The sequence below is a fragment of the Melospiza georgiana genome, chromosome 12 (genome assembly GCF_028018845.1).
Source record: "Melospiza georgiana isolate bMelGeo1 chromosome 12, bMelGeo1.pri, whole genome shotgun sequence".
Lineage (NCBI taxonomy): Eukaryota > Metazoa > Chordata > Aves > Passeriformes > Passerellidae > Melospiza > Melospiza georgiana.
The window spans coordinates 14,782,543-14,799,313 of NC_080441.1; the positions used below are offsets into that span (position 1 = coordinate 14,782,543).

Consider the following 16,771-nt stretch of genomic DNA (forward strand, 5'->3'; position numbering starts at 1 on the left):
ATCCCTACTTTATTCTTACTGTGTCTAGTCTCTATTCTAAGTCAGCCTTCAAAAGGCATCAGCTGTGCTGCCAAAAGAAAAGGTGGGGAGCACTTAGCTGAGGGGGCCAGACCTTACCATGGCCTCACAGGAGAGTCACTATGACCTGTGGAGACATGGAGGGACATGAACCACTGGAGCCTGAAGGACAGAACCCCCAACACCCCTGAGATCTCTGCTGGGCAATTGCTCTTACCTGTTGCTTTGAGCAGTGTCATGATCTTTGGGAAAGGTCCACAGGAGAGGCACTGCAATCTTCCTCCCCAAATATCACAGAACAGCTGTTCTAGCTGTCAGTCAGGGAATAGGACCCTGATTAAAATCTTCAGTGTCTTTGATCAGCATCCATCACTGGCTCCCACCTGTCCTGCAGGAGGAGACACCAACATCAGCAGCACACACAGATGCAAAACTGCTCTAAATTTTAACAAATGTAACCAGGCAGTGGTCTTACAGGCACTAGTTTATAGATTTTTTTTTTCTGTGTATCCAAAATTTAAATCACTCAAAATGCCACAACTAGATCCTATTAAAATATATATGTTGATTTATCTGGCTATATTTTAATTAAACATTAATTTATCCAATTTATAAAATTCAAGCACAGGAAAATTCAGAACAGTGGATTTAACATGCCCCTTTGTGGTGCTGCATGATTCATTTTTCAAGTCACCTAAGTGTTGGTACCAACTAGTCACAAAGCAGCTACCATTGTCCCAGGAAGCTGCTGGGGAAATTGCATTTATCTGCTAGGAGATCTTTGAGTTTTGGGGAAGCAGAACATAAGACAACATTAATGAGATTGAATACAGAGAAAGGATTGCTCCAGAGTCTCAATTTTCCACAATAATTTGTCACCCACTGCCTGCTGTGAGCAGTCTGTACAATTCTCTTGTTGTCACCACCCCAGAGCCACCAGACTTATTTGGCCCTTGTCACCAGTAGACACTTCCCCACTTGCCAGGCCCCTCACAGACCCTGAGAGCTGTGGCCCCCATGGGCTCATGCAACCTTTTGTGTGGTTGGAAAGGGTGGAGTGAATCCTGGGGGTCTTGGGACATTCTGTGCTGCTCCTGAGACAAGAACCCTCCTGGAGGGACCATGTGGGAGATCTGCCCAGAGCAGAAACCCTGCTGCTGCCACACTCCTGCACTGTACCCACACACCCTCCTGCTGTCAGCACAACCTGACATTTAGGACAGTCTTAAGAAATTTTTTGTCAGTGTGTAGCTCATGCACTTGACTTCATTAAAGATGTTCTGGTGTGGTTCTTTAATCAGGAGTGTGTGCCTTGTTGCATTGATTGCCTGTAGTGTTCAGATCTAAAATCCCTCACCTGGAGCCTCTCCATCTCCACGCTGTTGTGGGGTTGCAGCATCCTTGCACAGCTGAGAGGGAATGGCACATCCCATGGATGTTTTCTGACAGCTTCAGAGCACAGGTTTCAGTGTGTGCAAAAGCAAACAAGCAGAAGACCTGAGACTTACATAAAAACAGAGGGGAGAAAAACAGGGGGAGAGACAAAACAGATAATAACAACTTCACAGTTAAAAATGAAAAAAAACAAAAGCATTTTTTTTGGATACATGCACCCCCACAAGCTGCATTATCACTGGAACAGCCCCCATGTGACAATCACACCAGCAGGAATATTTGATCTCCCCATCACAGGTTTCCTCCCCAGATTTTCAGATACTCCCATTTTTTTGAGGCAAGAATAAAGTGTGATGACATCTGTGGCTCTCTGGGGTCTCTGGGATATGTGCCCACATCTGTCTAGCTCTGTCCTTCTACTTCACCTGCACAAGGCTTGGTGCTTTTTTGTGTGCCTTTTCCTAGGAAAAAGCCTCTGATGCCTTCTCCGCCCCTCAAATGGAGACAAAGCCAAGTGCAGTTGCTGGTATGTAGCTGTCCTAATGATGCTGTGACACAGGGAGGAAAGCCGTCCAAGAGACATCTGCTCCTTTATCACATGATGGGCTCTGCTTTTGGAATGCACAATTTGTCTGCCACAGTATCACACACCCTTCAGCAGCTCAAAGTGAAATGGTGTTTCTTTCTGCATTTTGCTTTTCTTCCTTAAAAGATGTTTCTTCTTTGGAATTTGTGTCTCTTCAGGGCCCTCATGGCTCCAATACCTTGGATGGTGACTGGGAAGAGCACCAGGCACCCTCCACACCAGTGATGAAACTCTTCACAGAGCTGTCCAGAAGAAAGGCTCAAAACATTGACATGAGTGTCTCTGCAGAGAAAACAGCAAGAACCACACTGTTCACAGTGCTTACTCACACATCACCTCACATTTACATCTCTGAATTATCACTCAGATGAAAACCATTGAGGACTCACAGTTCTTCAGACAATAAAGAGCTATGCTGAGGTGGGATGCCTTAGGACTCCTCAGCACTGGCTCTGAACTGTGTCACCTCCCAAATGGCACAGCCTCTGGGTAGTTGCTCTTATCTTCAGCAAGCACAGATTGGGAGGAGCTGTTCTTCTCCTCAAAGCACTGTGAGGCACACACAGGTCCCCAAAGCCACCACAGCTGATCCCATGGAGGCTGCACCCCAGACCTGGCTGTGTGGGGCAGCATGGAACAGATGCAGATGAGCAGCTCAGGTCTGGAAGCCAGGCTGCCCAGCCACAGGGTTTGTGCCTGAACACCGTGGCCAGCCTTGCTTCTGACCCTGGGCAGGGAAACCAGCAAGCCCCTAGAGCTCAGGAAGATGCCAGCTCTGACCTGAGCTGTCCCCAGAGCAGATTTCCCAGTTCCAAGGGGGTGGTGTGTTTTTGCTGGGGCACAGCCTCTGCGTGTGTGCTGTCCCATGGGCAGCCTGCCTGCACAGCTCCATCTGGTTTGGGAAACAAAGCAGCCAGCACATCTCAGCCTCCAACCATTTCCAAGGAACTATCTTCACTTCTTCAGTCTAAATCAAAGCAAAACACTGCCACAGACACTATTTGTAAGGCAAAAACATACCTGAGCTGGGATTTGAGGACTCACACAAAGCTTCCAGCAGGTGTTTCCACAAGGCAGCCCCAGGCAGGGCTTCTGGAGGCACCATCACAGTTAATGGTTACATCTCAGGAGAAGCAAAGGAGCTGTGGGAACAACCTGACTTTGGTTAAGTTTCAGAAAATTTAATCAGTTCTTCAAATTCATATAGTTTAAAAATTTGTAAATTTTAACAGTTGTTCCTGAAAGGGAACAATTTGAAGAGGGAGAATAGTCTATCACTGCTTTCACATTTAACAAGTTTTGGGGTTCGGAGTGTTGGGACATCTGCTGACACTAATTCCTGTGATTAAGCAGCTGTGGGCCATACTTCAAGTATAAACCCTTATCTTCCTTTTTTGTGGTTGGTTTGGTTTTTTGGTCAGGACATATTTTAACTGGGGACAGATGAAAGAAAGAGAGGGCATGTTCACTCATTTATTTTCTGATAGATCATGAAAAAAATAAATAATGAAGAATGATTAAACCAACAAACTTTCTTTAATAAATTAATAGCAGCATCACAAAACCCTGATGTGAATGACCCAAAGAAAGTTGGGTAGGTGACAGTTTTTAACCATTCAGAGAAATGTTCTCCCCTGCTGGCTGGGAGGAACGCAGGCGCTGTAAGGCAGTCAGTCCCCTTGGCTCTTCATCCAGACACGAGATGGACATCAGAACAGGTCCAGCTGAGGTTGGCATATTTACAGTTCTGGTGCTGAATTTTTTTTAAAAACACTTATAAAAATTCTGAAAATTCTCTGTTCAATTCTCATTATTTACATCCAAATATAGCAGGTTCCCTTTTTGCCCATACAACAGAACTGGCAAGGGTGAGACATGAAGGCTCCCATGCAAAGACAATGCCTGTGTGAACACTTACAATGAGCTCCAGCTGGAAAATGAGCTATTCACACAACTTACACATGTGCTAGAAGCTACTGTAATTCAACTTATTGCTAAATGCTTTCAAAGTCTGTGGTTGGTTCTGAAAGATAGATATATGTGTGTATATATATAAGTACAAACTCACATGTGTGTGTATATATATACACACATATACATGTTTGGAAGAGATGTGCTATAAATTCACTGAAAGGGGAAAAACTTAAAATGCACTGTGATTTTTCTGATTTTTCTGTACTTTTTGAGATAATAAAATCTGATTCAGGGTAAAGGGCAGTTGCTGAAGGTGCAACTGTGTCTCTGGCCAGTGTTTTTCCTGCTGATTACTTGACCTTTTTGGAGAGGCAAGTGGATTCCCAAGTATTCAAGCCCATGGTGGTATCTGCAGGCTGGCACATGGAGCAACTCTGCACTCTGCATTGGGATACCTCATCTGCCTGCAGGGAAGTACTATGGATTTATCCCAGGAGGGATGAGGGAGAGAGGATGATCAACTTCATTGCATCATTCTGGGATAAACCCAGCAGCAGATACAGCCCAAATGTTGTGTTTCAGTAGTGGCCTCAGCAAGGTTGTAGCTGCACACAGCCATGCAACAGCACCTCAAGCACTGACAGAATTTTCCAGTTCTTCTACAAGTTAGTTTTAATGGAATGAACACAGGAAGCTGAGAGTACAAGCAATTCATGTAAATAAAATGTGATTTATCCATGCCTAGTGTAAGCTTCTGTGTTCTGACAATTATCTTAGCCAGAGGCTGTCAGTGATGCTAAATGCATCCATGTTAGATGGGCACTGCAGCATCTGTGTAGTAGTTAATGAAGATATAAAAACCTTATGGGTGATATCTGCCATTAGACAATACTCCACATAAGGAAATCTGCATGAGAGGCATCACCCCAGAGGCACAGTGCCAGAAAGACACAGTGCCTTGGAGGGTTTGTGTACACAGGAATGCAGAGGAAAATTAATTCAAATTATACATGGTGTGTATTAAAAGCAGATTACTTAAAATACATTCAATCCCAATGTGGATGCTTTCATTAAAGATGTAAGTGGTGGTAATATGATATACTCTAATTTAGTTTGGGAGTAAAATGGAATAAATCAAATTTTAAAGTTACTCCAGATTCATACTCCATGCAGATCATCTCCAGGTCTGCTTCCCTGCTGTCCCTGGTCACCATTTGCTTTAGAACAGTGTCACCAGCAAATGATTCCAGTCACATGCTGTGTTCAGCTCTGCCCAGCCCCTCCTGAGACAGGAGCAGGGACCCTCTCTCACTCCTGTCCCAGCACTCCCCAGGCAGGCACATCCTGCTGCTCACAGCCTGACCCTGGCCAGCACCACACACAGAGAACCTTCTGCTCTGTGCCCAAAGCACTGTCCTGTCACCAGCACTGGCCTGGAAAACAAAAGCAAATGGCAAAACAGCTAAAGAATATCTAGATGTGAGGAGTGAGAAGAGCAGAGATTTGGGCTCTTCCAAAGCCAGAGTGCTTTTCTTCAGACAGGCCAAAGCTCCTGGTCCTCCAGCAGTCTGTGAAGGCAGAGCTGGCCACACAGCCTGCTCCACCCCACAGCTGATGGTTACCTGCAAGACCAGAGGAGGGTTTTTAATGAATCCCAGGCCTTTTAACATCCATTTACTGGATGTTTGAACTAGATAACTGGGGATCACTCTACTTCTCACACTTCTTCTCCATCCCAAGTGATCCCAGCCAGGACTGCAAAACCACATTCCCTGCCTCTCTTAGGGGAGCCAGAGCCTCCTGAGGGACAGAAAGAAAACAGCAGGATTGGAGAGGGAGCCAGAATCTAACAAAAGTCCCTTGAAGTGCAAGGTTGACCCAGCATGGCAGAAGCCACTACACTTAACAGGACATGTCTGGCCAGGTGCCTGCATGGCCACTACGCTGTTGTGATGTCTCTCTGCCAGGTTTCTGCAAAGTCTTTACACGGCACAAATAGGGGTGAGGATTTAAAGTATATATTTACTGTCAACTTGAAAAAGAAAGTTCTACTGACCAAGTCTAATAGCATGTATTTGATATATAACTATTAACGTGCCATTCTGGACTCCAGCAAATTCCACCTGAGATAAATATTCAGCATTTTTGTTCATGCACTGGAAGAAGAATTCAAACATTTTGTCCATGACATATGCAAAGTAACTAATAGTTCTGATCTAGTATTAACAGTAAATATAGAACCTTAAACTTCACTGCAGTATATTAATATATATTACTTTAAGTACTGGACTGGAAAGACAATTCTTTTTTCTCTTTAAAAAAAACAAAAGCTTTGTTCAGAATGCAATATTTACATAGTCCTTTGACCAACACTTACATTTTTACACAATATATTTTGGCTACAGTTACCCCGTAGCAAAGGTCTGTGAGAGTCACTTTTACACACAGCTCACTCGTTCACTTACAACATTACAGCTGTTTATGGAGAGCTCTGAAGTCCCTGGTTGCATCTCGAGGCCCTCCTCAGCTTCATCCAGTTCCATGCTATTGAACTCATTGCCATTTCTATAACTGGTTAAAGTCAGGTCTTTCCCATACAAAGCTGTTGAGGTCACGTTCAGACACTGGTTCTGCCTCAGGGCTGATTTTTTGCCAGGCCTGTACTGGCAGCGGATGTAGTTGGAGAAAGCCCTGCGGTAGGTTTTGTTGAAGAGGGTGTACACCAGGGGATTGACCCCGGAGCACACGTACCCCACCCAAACAAACACGTCCAGCAGCTCACTCAACAGGTCTTTGTCACAGGCTTCCTTGCAAAGCACAGACATGACATTAGTGATGAAAAACGGGCACCACATGATGAGGAACAGAAAGAAGACGATGCCCAGGACCTTGGAGGCTCTTCGCTCATTGTTGATGGACTGCATCGTTCCTTTCCGAAACAGCACCGCCTCCTTATTGACAGGGGAGTTCAAGTGGGAGGCCCCCTCGTGATTGTGAAGCATTGAAATGTTCTCTGTGTTGTTTTCCTTCTTGAGGCAGTTCACGCTGCTCCTCCTCTGCTTGGGCACCTCTCCACACATGAACACCGTGGCCTGTCTCTGCAGCACCTGGACAGTCAGGCAATACGTGATCACCATGATGATGAGGGGGATGAAGAACGCCATGAAGGATCCAATGAGGACGAAGTTCTCATCATTCAGGACACAGGTACCGTTTACAAACACCCGGGAGTCATCCTGCAAACCAATGACCGGAATAGGCATGGATATCCCTAGGAAAATGAAACCAAAAAGGAGATTGTTACCCTTGGAGACCGGGCTCCAAAGAGGCAGCAGAGACAATGCAGGTCCTGCATGCATTCAGCCCACTGCCTAAAGCTGCTTGGAAGAGAAGTTACTGTGTCACAGACATCTTTTATGAAAAATCCTTTCCTTAGGATTTTTCCTCCTGAGAAGTGTCAGGAACAAAATGTAAACAATGATTATCTGCTGCTGTGGAATGCAACAGGTGCATCTGTGATTGGTCTCATGTGGTTGTTTCTAATTAATGGCCAATCACAGTCAGCTGGCTCAGACTCTCTGTCCGAGACAGAAGCCTTTGTTATAATTCTTTCTTTTTCTATTCTTAGCTAGCCTTCTGATGACATCCTTTCTTCTATTCTTTTAGTATAGCTTTAATATAATACATATAATGAAATAATAAACCAAGCCTTCTGAAACATGGAGTCAGATCCTCGTCTCTTCCCTCATCCTCTGGCCCCTGTGAACACTGTCACAGTTACTGCTTCCAGGTGAAAGGGAAGCATCCAACAACACTCCTGGGAACACAGCTCCAGGTTAGGACACCCTCCTCCAGGAACAGCAGCAGCTTTGCTGTGCTCCACAGCTGACTCAGTGAATGCAGCCTAACTCCTACTTTTCTAGCATTAATTGGAATTTGTGGGTATAGGAAAGGCAGTCACCACTCTGCTGTGTTCCAGCTGACCACTCCATACCCACCAGTTTGAGGGTGGTAGATTGAAATCACTGTCATAGGGTAGAAAGGAGCAAATTTTAAAGAGAAAAATTTTCAAATTATGAAAGCACTACAGCTATGAAGATTCAAGAGCAAGATTCTTACAGTAATTAAAATAACCCTCACAGAAAAAGAGCCACTTTTGCATGGCATCACAGACACATGGAAGCAAAGTTCTGGATCTCAGGAGAGTTGTACACAATCTCAGTGCAAACAGAAAGTGGTATCTGCAAGACATCACTCAAATATTTTTCACATGTACTGAGATCCAAACTTCATCCTTTGATCTGTGAAGCTCAGTCCCACATCAGGACAGACCCAAAACCTTCCGGAAGCAACAACATATTTTGGAATGCCACAACCTGTGTGCACAGAAAACACATGGTGGGCCAGATCTAGTTAAAGTATCATGGGTTCATCTAGTCCTGTCTCGTATCTTTGGCAAGTACCAGAAGTTTAGTGCCATGGTACAAAATGGGTACAAAATGGGGCAGCTGTAAGCATTATACCTTAGAAAATTCCAAAGCAAGAATTTGCATCCAGATCTCATTTTTAAAATAACCTTTGAGAGATTTATCTTCATGATAAATCTTATGAATCCTTCATCTCATTCCTAACTCCACAATACTCAGTGGCATTCAGTTCCTCAATCTCTCTGTTTTTCATCTCAACCAAGTGCTTCTTGCTCATTTAAATTTGCTGCCTGATAATTTCCTTTGACTCCCCTCTGTACGTGTACTGTGAGAAACAGTGAATAATCACTATCTGGTCACCTTTTCCACCTTCTAAATGATTTTATAGACCTGTTATCATCTCTCCTGTCTGACATCTCTTTTGGAGCTGAAGGATGCCATTCAATTCACTCTCTCTCCTCATGCCAAATTCATTCCGTGCCTTTGATTATCTTTCTTTATTTAAGTTCTTTTTTGCCCTTCTAAAGAAACAAAAAAGCCCTGCACACCTGAGCAGCTAGAGAGCAACAGAGTGAATTCTGTGCTCCCCTCTGAGCACCTGGCTGCCATGGAGCACCACTCCTCAGTGGTCTGTGTGTCTGTGACTGGCCATGCCCTCCTTGAGCTCCTCCACCCAAGAAATAACAACACTGAGGCCACTGTTGTGTCTGAATTGATTTTTTGGAGTTGCTGTGAACATCACAGGTTCAAAAAGCTAATCCTGTGGGACTCTAAATTTCTTAACAGGAAGAATTACATGCTTAAGAGATTAACCAGGGCATTTTTACTACTCCAGCTAAGTGTTTTTCAGGATTCTGGGGAATTCATCTGCAATTTGTCATTACCAGAAAATTACCATTTGGCAGTAATCAAGTGATGGAATTTCTTCTGAAAATTAAGAATGATAAATGCCTTCTGTGACTGTAGCATGTGTTTTCTTAGTTTAGTACTAGTTCCAGGATTTGCTCTTCCTTCCCTCTACACACCAATGCTCACAAGTTCACCTTTGGCAAGGCAGCTGCCTCCTTTCTGACATGTTACCTGCTATCTTCCTTGTGCCAATTCCCTGCCACTGCAATAACCTTCACCTCAGAAACCCATCATTAGACATCATCCTAATGCCTTGGCTCCATCAAACCCCAGACATTTGGGAGAGGGTGGAAGTTAGACTGAGCACTCTCTACACGAAGAAGAAATCTAAATTAGGTCCATGGCATTACACTGGAGTTATATTTGCATGTATAATTTTATGCTTTAGTGTCCTCTGTAACACCTAACCTTTGAAATGAAACTCCAAAATGAATGAAAGTTCATTCATGAAGTAGTCATCATTTAAGTTGGTGTTATTGCTTTAGCCAAGGGAAATGAGATGAGGTTTTGGGATATGTTCACACATAAACTGACATTTATGTGACACACATAAGGTACATTTGGGAAGAATAACCTAGTTCTGGGTTATGATGGATAAACAAATCAAGAGCACTGATGGCAGCCTAAAACTCTGCATGAGCATGAGATAGCTCAGCCTTAATGACAGGGAATGAGGGGGCAGCTGCTGGAAAAGTGGAAAAATGGAAAAGTATCTCTCACCTCTCACATAAGAAAGTGAGATTTCAAACTGAGAATGCACAGAAGAAAGAGAGCACTAAGTCTTTATTTGCACTTTCTTCCAGTCTGGTAAAATCCCCTCATTAAGAGCAGTAGGAAGAAAGATGCCCTCAGGTGAGCTGGCCACATGCTTTGATTCAGCTGTGAGCTGGATTCAGCACTGCTCAGGGGGCAGCACTACCCTCATCTCTAATGCCTTCCTTCACCTCACACCTCTCCTTTGAAACTTGTCTTTAATACATGATTTATCACCAGTCCACTGCACAATTGAGTCTGAAAGGGAACCAATTCTGTACCCACCTTGGGCACAGGGACTGACTCACAGTGAGAAGTGTGAAAGGTCTCAGACACTTCAGAGGAGGTTCCTTCATGGGGATTACTGCAAATCACTGCTACCACCATCCTAAATGCACTAACACCTGCTTGCACAACAGCTCACAGCCTGGCCCTGTTTCAGCAGGGGTGCCTTGATCACCCCTGAGCATTCCCAAGGCTCCTGGATGTGGATGAACATGGATGCCTGCCTGACTTGAGTTCTGCCCTTTGAACAAGTGCAGAGAAGGCATCCAGCTCCACCTGACTCAAGCAATCCACAGCACTAACAATGCAGATTTACCTGTCCATAATTTAGGAACTGAGGTGGTCAGAGAATACCAAACCCCACAGCAGTGCAGGAGGGTGAGTGTCCACTCAGGCCAGAGGCTCTGAAGCTGCCTGCTGTCCACAGCCCATTGTCAGTGCAGCCCTCTGAGCCCCAGTGCAGAGCATTTCCTGAGCTTCTCCCTGACACACATCAGGCTGATGTAGTGAGCTCAAGTCTCCAGCCTCAGAGGCATTTTCCAGTTGTGTCAAATAACCCTTTCTAACTAAGGTGGCAGCAAATTCCCCAAAACAGGCAATGCTGCTCCTAAAACTGGCAAGGTTTAAGTGCTGCACATTACAGTGCTCCTCAGAGCAAACCTGGTCCTGTTGTTTGAAGCCTGAGCAGTGCCTGGCACAGCTGATTTGCCCCACCAAGAAGACACAACCAGCCACTACCAGCCAGTAAGCCAAGAACCATGTCCCTGCTCTGGGCACCCTTCTGCCAGGCAGCAGCTTGAGTGGGACATCCCTTTACACCACAGCAGAGAAGGTGAATGGGATTTTTTTCCTCCTTTAACTTGTTTGTCAGAGCAGCAGGAGGCCACAGAGAGAAGGATCCTCTGGATTACAAATCCAATTACAAATGTTGTCCTAACTGCTGCCTGTCAGCTTTAAAGATGTCCTTAAGCCAGTAGAAATGTTCACCAAATGGGGCTGAGATGATACTGTGCACACAGAGTAACAGATGCTCTTCACAGATTTTAAATTATTAAAACAAAACCCAAATGACTACAAATACAGATTTATTAAATATTTACTAGAGAAAAACTTGGCTAAAAAGTCCAAATTTATGTTCACAGATACTTTGACTTAAATGAAAAACAATTTATTTTTTGTGTTTAATACCTTGTTTTCTTCAGTGAAAGCCCAGGAGCCTGACAGAGATTACAGAGATTACTGAATAACTGTGTCTTTGATGGCTATTTCCACTAAAAAAGGCAAGAGTTTCCACTCTTCTACATGAACACATTTTCTCCAAGGACAACTACCTAACTAAAGAAAACAGAGGCACATGGGTTTACTCTGACTTTCCATGTGTGGAATTCTCAGGTTGAATACAAGAGTGGTCACATTTTGCTGCAGCTATGTGAGCTTGGGAAGGCCAGGGACCACCTCTCCTGGGGTCAGCACTGAATTCAAAGTCTGCTGTGTCCATGGGAAAAGCTCTTTGGACCTCACTGCCACTCTCCTGACATCTACAGATAATTGAAAAGGAAATAGCAAAGAGAGAGCTGTGTGCCAAACAAGTCTGTGGCTGCCACAAATACACCAGTGTAAAAACGAGAACACTGCTGAACACTACATGTTCAAATCTACATCTTTAACCTCATATTTAAACAAACATACGTGAAAATAAACCTCATATTTAAACTAAAACAAATCTGTTTGGTTCCTTAACTGTCTCACAAAGTTCCTGCACATGTCTCTCATTCAGACAGCGAGAAGCAAACCCCACCAGCCAGCAGCCTCCTGCAGTGTGCAGGAAAAGACAGTGGGTTTAGAAACCAAAGCTTTTCAGAGGAAAATTGAAGAATGTTGGCTTCTGAAGTGTTCAAAATCACTAGAATTCCATATTGTCCCCATATTTCAGCTGACTAACTGCAGTGCCTTTCATGTACTAATATTGCAACAATGCCCCTTCAGGGCTGGATTAGCTCCAGTTTTATCTGACCATTCCAATAAAACAATTGTGCCAGCCTTGTATTGGTTGAAAGCCAAAGATAAAAGGGGGGATGAACTTTGAAGGATCTCCCTGCCCACAGCAAACAGATGAAAGCCATTAGTGGCTGTGCCTGGATGAGCTGCTGACCTTTTCTCAAACCTTGGGAGAGCACTGAGCAACCTGAACCAGATGGAAAACCAGCAAACAACAGTATAAGACAGAAGAAATAAATTACTTTCGCACTTGCCCTTCTATCTTGCTAAATGACTTCTGTTGGTTTGCACAGTTTCTGACTGTGCATTTGAAGGAGGGTGATGGGGATCCTGCTCACACCAGAGCCCTGCCAGGGCTGGGCTGCCCCAGGCAGTCCTGGACTGATGCTCAGGAGCAGAACCTGAGACACAAACATCAGCATCCCCCTTGCTCATGGGAACAGACCTGGTGGGATGCTCAGTCTAATTTCTGTCCAAATTCTTCTCATACTGTCACCATCTGCTGCTGTCCCAGGCAAAACCTTTCACTGACATCCAGTGACAAGGTCAAACCAATCCAAGCACCCTGAAATCACCTGGAATCCCAAGGTACTTCCCTTGCTCTGAATTCAGCTTGTTACCAGCCAATATGTTCTTCCTCACCTTGATAACTCTTGGTACTATGCTGGGGAGATCAATGACCCTCTTGGGAGTCATGGAACAAGCACTCAATCAAAAAAATGTCTATAGATAAAATAACTTTGTAGACAACTCAAACAAGTGGCAAACAGGCAGATGACACCTTAGTGTCATAAAGCAAATATTTCAGTCTCACCCATGGCCAGAAGGCAGGTCTGAAAAAGTTTTGTGAGTAGAAGCCACCTCTACTGCTCCACAGGAGGCAACCTGCAGCCCAGCTTGCAATGCTAATGCCACCTTTGGTGAGGCAAACAAAAATTATCAGATCAGCATCACTGCAGCACCTCTGCCTACAGGCCAAACTACAATCCCCGTTCTCAAGAGAAGAATTTTATTCAAACATACCCTGTCAGACATTCAGTGTCAAATAGAAAAAGGCAAAAAAAAAAAAATTAAAGTACATTAATACAGTGTATTTTAAATCTCCCAGATCTGGAGAGATATTAAGCTCCCTTAGGCATCCAACTATTTTCCCAGCAATATATGTGGTGTCTGGCCTTCTGTTCAAGCAGTGCTCATAGTCAGGAATGTGTATGTTTTTCCAGGAAATGGAGGGTGATCATCTAATCTCTGCTTTGCCAGTAACAGTGGTTTCAGCACTGCTTCCTTGTGTCGAAGTGATGAGCCACAGAGCCTGCCTGCTTAGTGGGAAAGGTTTGAGCAAAATCCCAGATGAACATATTTTTGACCTTCCATGGGCTGTCTTCTTTATCAGCAGTGGTTTGCCCTTTTCCCATGAAATCTGTCCAGAGGTTTGTGCTAACCTGAAGCCTGCAAAGAAATTCCTGGGGTTTTGGTCTTGTCCCAAAGCATGATCTGCCAGGAGCAGCTCCAGCCCAGCACAGAGCAAAGGGGGCCAGGAGCAAACACATCCCACCAGCACAGGAGCCATGGAAATGCCTTGCTGGGCTGCCCCTGGCTCCAGAGACACTGATGGGCAGAAATGCAAACCAGAACCCTGCACGTGCTCTGGAGCTGTGACCCCAGGGAGCTCTGAGCGCTGTTCCAGGCCCCCTTTGTCTCCATGCACCACCTGCCCTCAGCACATCCCCCTGCCCTAGGGGAGCACAATTCCTTTTGGATCAGTAGTGCCACTCCAGGATTGTCTCCAGTGAGAGAGGAGAAGGCTCAGCTGGTACCTGGAGGCTCTTGAAAGACATCATTAGAGCAGCTTGCAAGCATGGGGCTGCTCAGCCCCTGAGAGAGACAAACACTCAGGGCAGAAACAAAAAGCTGTTAGATGTAAGTTCACTTAGTCTGAGATGAGTGTGTACTGATCCTCACAGCACACATTTATACTTTTCATATTCTTCCATATTTCTATAAATAGATCTCCTAAATAAAACAATGAAGCACTATGAAAGTTGAATGGGGATTAAAATTTCATTTTTAAACCTGAATGGTTTATCACACACACAAACCTCAGGTACCTCCCTGACATCAAAATTATAATCTCATTAATGAGTCAGAGAAAGAATTAAAAAGTTTTCAAACATGCACACACACACACAGACACACACACACAGTTTGTGGCATCTGCCTATGGCACTGACACACAGAGCAAAATTTAAAGGACAGCCCTATCTTGGTCACTTATGAACTAAATTGAAGTTACACTGCTTGTGAGGATGTGAAACTGTGAGCTGGAAAATTGGCAGCATGTGTAATTTCAGCTCTCTATAGCAAATGACCAAACCTTGAACACCCCAGGAAGCAAAGGAAAAGCCTTTTAACATATATTTGTGTCACAAGGAACTGCAGAATTAAAATGTTTCAGTTATTTTCATATCAGAAGCAATGTGTGTGTACCTCCACATCAGTGAAGTGCTTTCATTCAGATTTTCAGAGGGATATTTTGTTTATTTTAATGTTACCCAATTAATACTTTTTCCTGTATGACCCCGTGTGCTCCCAGGGTTTGGCTGCTCCTCACCACTGCTGATCCCTGCATGGGGACTCCACTCACCTCCTAACAGCAGGGCAGAGGAGGCTGTGAGATGGCCAAGTCCCCAAGTTACTGGTGAAAACTTTGAAACTACACAAAGTCTGAAATCATGAAACAATACCAAGACTCTGCCAGCCGGCTCACACCTAAAATTGATTTTCATTTTCAATTGTGAGCATATTTCTGTTGCCTGTGTTTTAATTTCCAGCCTCAGCACAGTGCTATCTACCACAAAACTAATTTTTACAAGGCCAGCCCTTCACAGCCACTTTTCCTCTAACTGACTACAAAAATCTTGCTAAGTTATGTTTGCTAAAGCACAGGAGAATTGTCTGTGATGTACTTTTATCTGGAACAAAGAGAACTTTGGAAAAGGCCTATTCACAAAGAAATTGTCAAGAGACAGGAGGATTCTGTTATGTTCCCCTACTTTAAAACCTAATCATAAGTTTAGGCTTGTGCACCTTGACAAATTTGTAGCTCAATGAGCAAAAGAACCACTTTTATATTTTGCTGTCAGCATTAATACTTCAGAAAAATGGAATGCAAAGCTACTGAATTAAGATAAATTACATGCTTTTTACTTCTTATTTTGAATTCTGATTCAGAAACTGAATTCAGGATTCTTTGACTGGAATGCATTTAAAAGTTTCTTCATCTGAAGCAGGATTTAGGAATTGCAAACTGACCAGCCTGCACTTGAGCACTGCTTTGAATGTGAAGCTTAATCACAAACAGAAATGCCCAAATTCTTTTGTGACACTTAACACCAAAGTGAGGATGAATTCATTTAACCTATTTCATCCTCCTGGAATGAGCACAGGATTTCACCAGGCCTTTCCAAGGTAAGGCAGTTAAGAACCAGAAAACAGCAACAATACAACAATACACTTTGAGTTCTCTTTCATTCCATGCTCAGTTTTTTCCCTTGTCTGCCACATCTCTAAATTCATTTATGAAGTACAAATAGTTATGCTAAAATGAACTAGATACATACCAAAAGTACTTTTCTTTCTCCATTTAATGCACCCTACTGCAGAAAGCCCAAGTAAAAGGGTATCATATGCACTGGAGAGGAAATCTAACAGCATTTCAGTGCCCTGAACAGACTGTCTGGGGAGAATGGATTCTGCCTGTATCTTAAAAAAAATGAATGCAAGAAAAGGCTCTCCTGGGCCAGCAGTAGCTGCATCAAAGAGAATAAACTGAACATAAAGCCTAGATGTGCTGCACGTGCTCCCAGCTGTGATCCCAACACAGGAGGGCACACAGGCACAGCTGCACCTGGGAGGGAAGTGCTGCCCAGGGCAGCCCCCCAAAGCTCTGTGCACCACAAAAATCCCACAGAGCAGCTGCTCACAGCTTCTTCCTAAAGACTTTGGGGTGCTGGGGAACAGCTGCAACAGCCATTGCCTTATGGAGGGCTGACAAACCATGTGCCTTGTGGAAAAGTGCTGTTTCATCTCCTTTCCAAGCTGCGTCTCCTAAGCTTCATTCTTTCACCTGTTTGAGATCCTATCTAATGCAGAGAGGTTAAATACCTCCTGAGGAAGCTGGGTAGGGGTGAGGTGTTTGCACTGTACAGCAGTACAGCCACCTCCCTTGGGGTGCAGCAGAGGTCACAGTTTTCCTATTTTCCATCATCATGAGCCCAATCCTCACCAAACAACTCCATGAAGAGACTGGCCTGTGTCTTTACTGCTTGGTCAGGCACCAGATTTCCTTACCAGTCTGCTGAATCAGTGAACCATGCATGAAGTAGCTACTTTATCCCTTGGACCCAAGTCCAAACCACAATTTGCTCCTCAAGGCACTGGTGCAGGCAGCCACTTCAGCACTAGCCAAAATTTCTAAGGATACATC

At 44.2% G+C, this 16,771-nt stretch overlaps 1 protein-coding gene across 4 annotated transcripts in view; it reads right to left on the reverse strand.

Annotated features, from left to right (window-relative positions):
* Positions 1-3,516: 3,516 nt before the first annotated feature.
* Positions 3,517-16,771, reverse strand: part of HTR2C (5-hydroxytryptamine receptor 2C) — a 217,144-nt gene continuing 203,889 nt past the window's right edge. For all 4 annotated transcript variants that reach the window (XM_058032784.1, XM_058032781.1, XM_058032782.1 and 1 more), the window contains one exon: positions 3,517-7,184. In XM_058032784.1, coding sequence (XP_057888767.1) covers positions 6,352-7,184 — 833 coding nt within the window. In that variant the 3' untranslated portion in view covers positions 3,517-6,351. The remainder of the gene's footprint in view (positions 7,185-16,771) is intronic.